Here is a 12,631-nt window from a genome sequence, read left to right on the forward strand (position 1 = left end):
CTGCCTGAGCGGATTGGGTTGGTTCCCTTGGTCAGCACTGGGGGAGATTACTAGGCACTGACACTTTGGACACGAGGAGCAACACTTTTGTCAGGATCAAGTCACGTGCTGAAAACTGAGGTCTGTGCAGTAGGGCTTGTGAATAAACAAGAAAGAATCCAGATCAATTGAGATAATAGTCGAGTCAACTATTGGGTCAAAAATTGTTTATAAGAGTTTATAAAGCAATTGCATTTGCACATTGTAACTGGGGTGCTAATAAATAATCAGCGTAATTAATCAAATAAACAATAAAATTAAACATCTTAGTAATAGTATAATATTCTTACATACAATTGGGCAGGAATGTTTATGGTAAAAAAGGTTCTACTTTATATTAGGTGGCCTTAACTACTATGTACTTACATAAAAAGTAGTACAATGTACTTTCAATGTTCATATTGTATTGCAAAACACTTTTGCTGCTATTGAGGTGGGATATGGGTAAGGTTAGGGACAGGTTTGATGGTATGGGCAGGTTTAAGGGTGGGTTAGGGTGTAATGGATGGATCAATAGTGTAATTAAAATTTACGTAAATTTAAGTACAAAGATTTATTACAGATGTCATTACATGCAGGTATGTTTCAAAATATAATTACAATGTAAAAACATGTATGTATATAGTTTGCATTGTGCAAAATTTTTACTCATATTAGCACAAGTAGCATAAATAAATAAATCCTATTAATACATGCCTAGAGATTGAATCAAACGAGAAGATTCTCAGGCGTGTTAATCATTGATAGTGCTTCAGTTATAATCCCAGACTGTCAGTGTCAGCAGTGTAAGACCCCTGGAAGCTGAGGTGAGATTATCACCATGAAAGACGTGAAGTAATTGTTATCTCATTCTGGATTATTTCCAGCCACAGTCATTGTGCACGTACGCTCATGAAACCAAGTGCAGACTGAAGCAAACAATCAGTTATATGCACATATAAAGTATAAATGTGTTGGAATGTTTCCTTTCAAATTAAATATTTCTCATGCTTATTCAGTTAAATCCCATGTCCCACTTTGTAATCCTTTGATGTGATTTTTTAAAAGTTTTTATTTATTATTATTTTAACACAGATCATGTAATATTTGATTGTTTCACATGTTTCCCCCATCACCTTAAAACAACAACAAGTGATGGACAGCTGGGATAGACGGGAAAGAAAAGGAAATGTGTGGCCAAGTATGGTGTCCCATACTTGAAATTTGTGCACTGCATTTCACTCATCTAAGTGCAAACACAGTGAGTAATGAACACACACACACACACACACGGCATTGGGCAGCCATTTTTTGCTTTAGCACCTGGGGAACAGTTTTCAAACTGCGCAATTGACAGTGTCAAAAAAGATCAGTAATGAGGTTCATGACCTGCAACAAGCATCATTGCCATTGAACTCAACACCACTTTTACAGAGAATATTAAAACTTTTTCTTTCCAACCAAATGTGGTAGTGTTATGGACTACAGAAGCTAAGAATTCCAACTCTAATTGCAATACTTCAAAATTTTTCATAATTGTAATATTTCTTTAAAAACTTTATTTAATCAAATTAAAAAAACAAACAAAAACGCATGAAGAGAATTTGGCCATCAAGTTAGGGTAAAAGGCCAGCTCTTCGACAGAAGTCCAAGATTTATTAAAGGGTGAGTGTGTGTTTGTTAACGTTGCACGATAAATAAAAAAGACTGTTTTGAAAAAACTGTCTTGTTGACTTACATAATCAAACATTATAGTAGTATCTTTGTTTAATGTATTTGCATAACAGAACAATACTTTAGGCTTCATTACAAACATGCACCTGATCCTAATGTTGTATGATGGTTGTGTTATTTTACGGCTTACACCAATGTAAACTGGGTGCCGTTATTGTTTATAGACATTTATTTAGTCAGTGTTGCAGGTATTTTGAGATTTATGCCAATTAAGCTGATATAATGGTAATATATAAACCTACTGTAGTACTGAAATCTGTTTTGTACCTTTGTAATACACTGATAACCACCAAAAGTAAATGGTAATGAGAAAGTCACATGATGAACCAAAGCCCATCACAATCAGCTTATAAATATTAATATAACGCATAAGTGCACATTGTCATCCACACGAACACTAAACACCATCAAGGTAACACACACATGAAACTGAAATAATGCAATAAACAATTTAACAACGTGTAACATTGTCATGATTAAGGATCCATTCGCAGGCTTTTATTGAGCAAAGACATGGTCAAAGCAGGCAGGCGTCAAATCACGGCAAACAGGAATATCAGAGGCAAGGCAACAACAAAATCCAAAAACAGGCAGAGGTCGGGTCAGGCAGCAAACAATCACAGTATCAGAAGACAGGCAGGGTCATAACCAAAGAATCAATAATTCGGAAAACACAAGGAAACTCGGAAACAACAATCTAACAATTGAACAATACAACCTGCAGGTGAGGGGCCTACAACAGTATTTATAGTCCTTTGACAGGAAGTAGTCAAAGGGAGTAATCACAGACCACCCAGAGGTAAGAGCTCCCTCTGCTGGCTTGGTGACAAACATAAAATTTGTTATTTCAACAAAAACATGACATTTTTTAAATGTAACACATGGAATTTTGAGAATATCAATAACAGTTATTTGCTGTAAATTATGTTTTTTTGCCACTTCCAAAACAGTATGCTGCTGTAAAATTACATGTAATGTCTAAAGTTTTTCACCATATATAGTAGATTAACTTTTAACAGGTTTTTACTGTAGTGTTTAAAATGTGTACAAGTGTTATGATGTCTGTATGAATCTTATGTCAGTATGTCATAAATAGAACGTAATATTAGTTTTCTATTTAGGGTTTTATTCCCTTTAAACATTGATTATCACACATACATATGGTTATACCTATATAACAAAAGTAACAGAAGCTTAAACATCCTTGCTTGGCCAACTTAACATTCCTTTAAATTAAAAATAAAAGTTTTTGTTTACATAATGTGTACTATATATTTATAGATTATTATATATATTATATATATATATTTAATATAAACATATTATTCTTAAATATTAGTATATAAATGCCTGTGTGTAAAACTTTTATTTTGGATATGATTTTTTTTTAAAATCATATCCAAATTTTATTAATCTTTTGAAAGCACTACTTAAAATTTTGACAACCAACCTTTTCTGCAAAAGAAAGACATCTGATTAATTTATTAATTTTTTTTCACAAATCATCACATTCCCTAATGTGTAAACACTTATTATTCATGTTACTATAATACAAATGAAACAAACAAACATTTTTCCTCTATAATCAATTTTTGTATATTATTAAAGTACAAACCAACAAAGGTCCCAGACTAGCAATGCTTAGTGACATCACTAACTATTAATCATTAATTAATTATTATTATTATTATTTTTTTACTTTTTTCAAATTTGGTCTATTCAATTGTTTTTGCTTCAAATTCATTAAATAATATAAATCAGGGTATAAACTCTATTTACCCACATCTCAAATTTGTTTGCTAGTAATTAGTTCATTTTCCTGATGTTGACCATGAAGGTTTAAGGTCTTTGTTTCAATGATTTATTTGAAAAAAAAAGAAAAATTTATTTATTTATTTATTTTCTTTTTTAAATTTCTAGATTAATATGTTTTATATATAAATTCCAAGTTTACAATAAATTACAAATTAATATTACAAATTATCAGTCACCTAATTAACCCTTGAATTCCTTAATGAGGTTAAGAATAATATTAAATTCACCAGTTCAGGCTGAATCTGGAGGTTTGTACTTGCTTTGTGTTATGGGATTTCCTCTTTGTCATAGGGGTTTCCCGAGGTTGCTGATTGTCTGGAAGTTTAGGTCCTTGAAGTATTGGAAGGCCATTGATTAAATTAGTAAGTTTATGTAACTAACATAAAAATGTATGTGTATAACAGATTCAAAACAAATATTAAAGAACAATTTTATTTTTTTACCCATGAAAGAGGAGAGAAAAAAAGCTTATTTAATTTACTAGTTACAACATAACTTAACGACAGCATACATCAAAACGGTATAATGCTTAAAACGGTCAGGATGTGCGTGTCAACACGTTTTAAGGTAACACGTTCATAATTGCCGCGTTAACGCGTACAAATTGTGCGTGTTCAAGCGGTCAAATATCAATATTAAGTTCCGTTAAAGGACTTTTGGACCCTTTGGCTTTCCATACAGTACGGACGAAATAATGAGTACAAGCGTTATGACGTCTGTATGAAGACATATTTGATAATTCGGCGTTCAATATGCGACAACACTGGACCGATAAAAAAATTTGAATCTTATGTCAGTACGTCATAAATAGAACGTAATATTAGTTTTGTGTCAGGAATCTGTCGCACCGTGCCGCCTCCATAGACAGCAGAATGCGTTCTATTGCATTTTATCCTGTCGTGTAGACACATTGTTAGCCTACCTTTAAACGTCACATCCATTTTCTTTTTTTCTTTCTCTTAGAAATAATTTTCTTAAAATGTTTTTTTTTTTTTTTTATTTTTTTTTTTATGTTTTTAGTTAAAATGTTTCGTTTTGACATATAGTTCCTGCTAAATTTTAATTGCCCCTCCGCAAAAATAAATAAATATACAAAGAAAAGGAAAAAAAAACAATAATTATGTATAATTATATTTACTTATTTTTTCCATATTTATTTATTTTTCTTTCTTTCTTTATTTAGTACCACATTTATTTATTTTAATGAGATGTCTTTGTCTGTAGGGTAATGAGGAAGGTGTGTTTTACCCAGGCTCAGGAATAGCAATCCAATCATACTAGTTGAGGGTGAGCTTTAATGCCACAGTGACACACTGTGATATACATTCACACACACTATATATATATATATATATATATATATATATATATATATATATATATATATATATATATATATATATATATATATATATATATATATATATATATATACACTGTGAGAATTAATCTCTGTTGTAAAATGCTTGCCCCATTTCCACAATAAAAGTCTAAACACATTCACAACCACCACGGCAAAATAATTATTTAATTTTTATAATTTTTTATCATTTATTTTTTATAATTTAATCAGACAATGTATTTTATTCAAGAAATTCAGCATTCATGATAATTTAAGTAATTTCTACATTCATCGCGAACAGATTCTAGTCCTTAAAAAATAGAAAACATAATTGAGTAAAACAAACACCAACGTAACAACAGCTCTGCCTTGTTTATATGAGTGGCCCTGGTCTCAAACAAAAGCTTTTGAAGTCTCTGTGTTAGATGGAGCTGCAGTATAGATTGTCTGTGGCTTACCACCTGGGTAGTATGCCCTGTTAAGACATAACACATGGAAAAAGAACATGATCAAAAGTTAAAAAGATAAAGACAGGATGATTAGAAAAATAAGGAGCAACATACATTATAAAAGGTGTGAGATAAGGGGCATATAAAGAAATATTTTAAGTCTGAGGTTTACCCTTTTTCTTTTGCTTTGGAGACTCTTTGATAGGCACTGCACTGGAACGCACCACCCAGTATACACAGCGCTGCTCCAGCCCAGCCTATGTAGAGACCAGTACCCAGCTCAAACCTGTAAACAAAGGCAGAGAGTGAGATGTGTGTACCTGCTTAACAGTATATTGAGGACAAATTTATACCCAGAAGTTAATCAAACCTCACAAAACACTCTTTTGAGGGCGTCCAAAAACATCCTAATTTGTAAAAATTATGAATAAAAACAATTTATGAATAAATTACTACTACTAATAATAATAACTAATAATTCCACAGTCTAACCCTAACCATGGTTAATTTTGGTAAGGGAATAATATGACTCATAATGATGCAATAACATGCAAATAATGTAATTATCGTACTTTTAGGCAATTTAGAAAGTATAGTTTCAATAAAATCGATAGTATTTAAGCCATTATAAGATAAAACAACAACGCATGATCATAATTTGATACTTGAATTGAACTAAAATCAAATTATGTTATTTCAAACAGAATTCAATGAGGTGGTAGTTTTGCAACAAGTTCTGTTCATAACAGTAGATTGCTGATGGGAAAAGTGACAAGTACAAGAAAATTAGTCATAACCTTTAATTATTAAATTCTTTAACTATTTAATTACAGTTGTGATAGATTTATTAGCTAACAAAATGTTCAACGTTAGTTATTTTGTATTCATATATAGTGTAAGGTCCAGTTACCAGGGTGACACTAAAACAGGTAGTAGTAATGGGTACTTTTCACTTGAAAACATGCAGAGCCCATACCTTACTTTAACCTTAGGTAAAAAAGTACTGGAGTATTTTTTAAATCTGTACTTTTACTTGAGTTAAGGATGTCTGTTCTTTTGCCATCTCTGAATAGATCACATCCCTAAGTAGTAGCAGCCTCACTAATAAAGAAGATGAAGAGTAACAATGAACAAAGTTGAGGCGACAACAATGCCAGCTGTGACAAAGCACTGTGGACAAGATGAGAGGTGAATATCTGGCGACCACAGGTGTGGTCTTTTTTAAAGTGACCCTATTACTCCATTTTAAGGCTCCTAATATTGTTTTGGGAGTCTCCACCAACAGGTTTACATGCATGCATGCATGCAACAAAATCTTTTGTTTTCTAGTTACACTGTAAAAAGTAATTTTATGGTGAAATAAATACTACATAAAAAAGTGTCATTTCTTCATTAAGTAATTTAGTTCAGGCAATAATTAAAACAAAGTAAATTCTCTACTAGCACTCAATTTAAGCTTGTATCAATTAAAGTTTGAACTTTTAGTTCATTTGAAGTTTGAAGTTCATTTGATAAATCACATATTTCTTTGTGTAAGTGTATGTGTGGATATTTTTTAAAGTGTTGCCACTCAATTTCTGTCTATGTTTGTTCTGCATTGTCTAAAATTCGCACTAACACTCACACTAACATAAAACTATTTATTTATTTGTTTGTGTATTTGTATTGTACTTGTATTGTATTGTTTTGTTTTGTAGATATAGAAATTATTGACAATGATACAGAAGGGTTAACCCTTAACAATTTTTTTTTGTGACTCTGGCACAGTTCGCAAAAATCTAAAATCAGTAATTACTTGCTTATTGATGTTGACTTATTACTTCTGTTTTTAGAACACACACACACACACACACACACACACACACACACCTTAATGTATTGTTTTAGTATGTTAGTATGATTGTTTTTGTAAAAAGAGTAAATTGAATTATTGCATTATTAATAATAAAATCTTTAGTATCTACCATGTAGTATCATACCATGCTATGCCCATTTCCACAACCCTCTTTGGGATACAGTCAATAAATACTACAGGTGATAAATGACAGCATATCTGTGTTTACATAAGTAAACCTGTATGCATTTGTGTGTGTGAATGTAAGACTTCTCACTTGACTCCACCGTAAAACGGATCATTGAATTCTGCAACAATCCGTGCAGCGTACCAAGATACAGCCACCATAGTGCATAGACCTATGGGGAATAAAAATATTTCTCTCAGCAATTTCATTTTTATATATATGCTAAATAAAAGGGACAAACATGTATGCACACATATTGTTATTCCGCTTACCTGCAGAGATGAAGATAATGCCACCAATGACCATAGTCTTGCCTTTTGACTCATCTGTTTTTGACCCAATTTTAATGCACTTCAGCCCCATGGTAGATAAAATTATTCCAACCAGCCCCAGGATCAGGGCGATGATTATCAATGCTCGACATGCCTGAATATGAACTAAAAAAAGAACAAAAAAACAAAACTGAGTTTAGTCTTTTGCTTAATTTTTAATGATAAACTACGACAAAGCTTTCATCCAAAAGTGCTTAACGGGAGACACTGTAGGCAAAAATCCTGTTTTTCATGCATCTGTCAAATTTGAGGTTTTGCTGCAGAATAAATTTGGGGCCAGTCATACACCTCCCTGATGGTATTGCATGATGGATAAGTATCTGTCTGTATCTCTCAGTGTAATGTGGAGTCAGAGACATTCAGATCCATTTGCTCAGCATTGAGAACACAATCCTGACCAAATCTGCAGAAATGTAGCTCCGAATTTTCAAGGAACCTCCATCATGCTTCACTGTTTCCTGCAGACATTCATTATTGTAATGCTCTCCAGCCTTTCGATGAACAAACTACCTTTGGTTGCAGCCAAATATTTAAAATTTTGACTAATCAGTCCAGAGCACTTGCTGCCATTTTTCTGCAACCCAGTTTGCTTAACCTTATTCCCACTTCAGAGGTATGGTTTTTAGCTGCATCTCTTCGATGAAGGCCACTTCTGGCCAGACGTCTCCGGACAGTAGATGGGTGTACCTGAGTCTCACTGGTTTCTGCCAGTTCTGAGCTGATGACACTGCTGGACATCTTCTGATTTCGAAGGGTAATAAGCTTGATGTATCTGTTCATCTGCTGCGCTAAGTTTCCTTGACTGACCACTGCGTCTACGATCCTCAACATTGCCTGTTTCTTTGTGCTTCTTCAAAAGAGCTTGAACAGCACATCTTGAAACCCCAGTCTGCTTTGAAATCTTTGTCTGGGAGAGATCTTGTTGATGCAGTATACCTACTTTGTGTCTTGTTGCTGTGCTCAAACCTTGACAAACATTTCTGAGCTCACATTTTCCCTGTGATCAGACTGATTCCTGTTATTACTTTGTCTGCTTAACGTTTACATGTTTGCTGCCTGCCGACTGACCCGCACCAGTTTCCTGACCACTGCCTCTGGATTGCTGCCTGCCCTAACCACTTGCAAGTATACTCTCATGTTTGTCCACTGCCCGCCCTGAACTCTGCTTTGTTTATTGACGTCGATACTGCCTGCTCCTGTCATCTGCATGTTTTGAGCTCTGCTCTGTGAACAGATTAATTTACTTCCAATAAAGCTGCAAATGGATCCCAGCCTCAGTGACGATTTGTTACAACTTACAATGTACAGTGTACTTAGCCAAGAAAGTACAATAATGTACATGGGGTAGGGTTAAGTTTAGTAACAGGGTGCATAGTATGTACATAAGGAACAGGCTTGTAAAATTTAAAATCTATAAAAATTAAATATGAATTAAATAAAAAAGAACCATAAATGGAAAGTTTTTTTTTCATGGAACCATAGATGGCAATAAAGTCCCTTTTATTAGAAAAAAAAACATTGCGCAAAGCAATTTCGTTCCATTTATTTAGAGTTTCAGAAATCTTGATTTCTCCCATACTGGATGATATGTTTATCATTTAAGAAAAGCCAGTAATTCTCAAAACATGAAATCAAGAGAAATAAATGTAGACAATTCTCTGTAATTTTACAATGCACAATATCTGCCAGAGATTGAGATCAAAATGAATGAGTTTTTACCAAGTTCCAGGTTCAAGTATAGTTTTTCATAAATCCAATAATATCAACTACATTTTATTTCATTTGCCACCTACCTGGCAAAGCCAACATGGACTGAAAGTCTTGGCAGTTGGCCTTTCCAGAACTGTCCTCACCACAAGCATGCCACAAATTCTCATAGAGGCGGTTTGAAACGATCACTGTGCCTTGTATGCTAGATATCTTCCAGTAGTCGTTAGCCACCGCAAGGCCAGTAACAACCCAGCCCACCAAACACATGAAGAATCCAGTCACTTCTAATGCTGTTGACATTTTTACACCTGACTTCTCGTACAAAATGAGTGAAAATACAAGAAATACAAAATATTATATGTTAAAATAATATGCTAGAAACCACACTGCCCCTGCGCCTGATACTGGAGTTTGAATTGTTTTTTCATTGAGCAGCTGGACTTCAACCTTTGCAGAGGGTCATAAAGCCATCACCGCACCCAAGAACCCACTCAGGTTATGACGATGCTGTTGATGATGGGCGTGATCATCTAGTGAAGCACATTTACTCTGATAACTATTACCATGTTTGGTTATGATTGGTTTTTCAGAGTCTCTTTCAGTGACTGTATTGAAACCAATGTTGCATTGAAAATAGGGCTCACAATTGATTAGCTGTCTCACCAAATTAACCATCTATGCATTTATTTTATAAACTACCTGTTCTATAGGGTTATGGAAAACCTGGTGCTTATACCAATGTCTTTGGCAATAGGCAGGGAAATACACTGTATGCATGGTTAGTCAATTGCAGGGATAACTCACTAACAGCTTTACACACTCAGCCACCAAACTCATGGACAATTATAAAAAAAAATTGTGCTGACTAACAGTGCAAGTGTACCTATATGTCTTTAATGTAAATCTGTAAATGTTTTTCAGATAAATCTCAAATGACTATAATACTGGTGTCAACGGTATTGTTTTCTGAATTATTTGAACTAATTCGGAATTACGATTGCAGTATCACTGATAAAACAGTAATTAAGGCTCAGAAGAGAAACTAAAATGTCCTTGCCAAAAACCCATTCAACTGAGAAAACACATGGATGGGATATTTATATAATCTCCTTTCAGATTACTTGATGAAGGAAGTGTTGGAGTGCCAGGATGTGCTTTTTCAAGGATGTCTCATACAAAAAACATTCCAGATCCACACAATAAAGCACATCTTATTCTTTGGTTTCACTGTGACCTGGTTTCAACAGATATGGCTTTATGGCTTTATGGCTTGCCAGTTAATGGTTTATTAACATCATCAGATCTCAAAGTCCGAACTCCCTCACTAAGCAGATGACTTCAGAGTTTCTCTCTCATTCTCTACCCATCGTTTTTCTCTCTCAAATAGTATCTATTGAAGGTTAACAGTTTCAGTTTTTGCTTTGCCATATTAACTTTTCTATTCTCTTCTAAATTTGATCTAGTATGCTATTAGTATTATGCAGTAGAGTAATGTGTAAATGGCCACTTGGGTAATTTCCATAAATGTTTATTGTCTTACGTAATAATCTATAAACGTGCTTTTAAGCACTAACAGCACAGAAATTGGGAAACACACGATTACTTTTCTATATGAATGGTGACATTTGCTTGATATACAGCAAGTTAGTGGAATCATTAGCCTTTTTTCTGGATCGATTATAATGAGGATGCGCATGAAAATGTTGTGTACAGGTTTAGTGTTGCTTACAACTTACAATACGATACTTTAATTGTATCAACAACATATTTTTTCAGCAGCAAATAAAAAATGTAATGATCGCAGTTGTACTGTTTAATGTTTGACAAATGAAAAGTAAAACTTGGAAATCAAAATAAATAGATTTAATAAATAGAGAATCTGCATGATATACAAACTTGGAATAAGACAAAATGTACTTTAAGAATGGACAAAATATAATGTGGCAGACACAACTTAAATATACACAGATACAATCAGGAGGAACTGAATCAGGTAAACTAATTAAACTAAACAAAATAAAGAAATGGAACACGACCAATTAAGGAAACACAGGAAGACATAGAAAATTAAACTTGAAAACAATGAAAATGAAATGTTTCTGTAATGTCATTTCCTGTTTGTCATTTCTACAGTCATCCTGTTTGTCATTTCTACAGTCATCTACAGTCATTTCCTGTTTATAAACAAAAAGCCTCAATGCAAAGTATTGCCAGTTCACCTGCCTTACCGAGCGTTCTACCTTATTATCCTGTTTGACTCTGCTGTTTTCTTGATTCTTGGATTTGCCGTTTTGAATTGTTTGCTTGATTTGACTGTGTTTTGGATTTGACCTGCTGCCTGCCTAATTACGCTGTCTTTGGATTTTCCCCCTTGATGACTGCTTTATTGTTGCTGACTCTCTGCCTGTCTACTCACCCTGTGTGTCGCCTTGCTCTTAATAAACTCCCGTAAATGGTTTCTAACTCAGCCTCCGTGCCTTTGTTACAGTTTCATATGGACTACAAAATCTGAAAATGTTTTCCATTTGAATTGGTTAATTTATTTAATTACTTTTAATTGAAAGTATACATTTCACTCTTTATAGAGATATTTTTCATTTCTATAAAGCAAATACACTCACCGGCCACTTTATTCGGTACACCTTACTAGTACTGGGTTGGACCCCCTTTTGCCTTCAGATCTGCCCTAATCCTTTGTGGCATAAATTTGATAAGTTACTGGAAACATTCCTAACACATTTTGGTCCATATTGACATGATAGCATTGCGCAGTTGCTGCAAATTTGTTGGCTGCACAGCCATGATGCGAATCTCCTGTTCTACCACGTCCCAAAGGTGCTCTATTGGATTGAGATCTGGTGACTGTGGAGGCCATTTGAGTACAGTGAACTCATTGTTATGTTCAAGAAACCAGTTTGAGATGATTCACGCTTTTTGACATGGCACGTTATCCTGCTGGAAGTAGCCATCAGAAGATGGGTACACTGTGGTCATAAAGGGATGGACATGGTCAGCAACAATACTCAGGTAGGCCCAAAGTGTGCCAAGAAAATATCCCCAACGTCATTACACCACCACCACCAGCCTGAACCATTGATACAAGGCTGGATGGATACATGCTTTAATGTTGTTGATGCCAAATTCTGACCCTACCATCTGAATGTTGCATCAGAAATAAAGACTCATCAGACCGAGCAACGTTTTCCCAAT

The 12,631-nt window shown here is 34.1% G+C and overlaps 1 protein-coding gene across 1 annotated transcript; it reads right to left on the minus strand.

Annotated features, from left to right (window-relative positions):
* Positions 1-5,077: 5,077 nt before the first annotated feature.
* On the minus strand, positions 5,078-9,865 carry cldn15la (claudin 15-like a). The gene is made up of 5 exons (XM_043223437.1): positions 9,505-9,865; positions 7,652-7,816; positions 7,470-7,551; positions 5,531-5,644; positions 5,078-5,384 (listed from the first exon to the last, which is right to left on the minus strand). Exons 1-5 carry the CDS (start codon positions 9,719-9,721, stop codon positions 5,303-5,305), a joined length of 660 nt encoding a protein of 219 aa, XP_043079372.1. The 5' UTR covers positions 9,722-9,865; the 3' UTR covers positions 5,078-5,302.
* Positions 9,866-12,631: the final 2,766 nt, after the last annotated feature.

The sequence above is a fragment of the Puntigrus tetrazona genome, chromosome 2 (assembly GCF_018831695.1).
Source record: "Puntigrus tetrazona isolate hp1 chromosome 2, ASM1883169v1, whole genome shotgun sequence".
Classification (NCBI taxonomy): Eukaryota; Metazoa; Chordata; class Actinopteri; order Cypriniformes; family Cyprinidae; genus Puntigrus; species Puntigrus tetrazona.

Bases quoted from the DNA above. Each gene is read 5' to 3' on its own strand.
- cldn15la (XM_043223437.1), bottom strand. From the start codon at position 9,721: ATGTCAACAGCATTAGAAGTGACTGGATTCTTCATGTGTTTGGTGGGC. The intron at 7,817-9,504 runs GTAGGTGGCAAA...TTCTTTTTTTAG, and splicing joins GTCCATGTTGGCTTTGCCAG to TTCATATTCAGGCATGTCGA. The intron at 7,552-7,651 runs GTAAGCGGAATA...TATTCCCCATAG, and splicing joins CATTATCTTCATCTCTGCAG to GTCTATGCACTATGGTGGCT.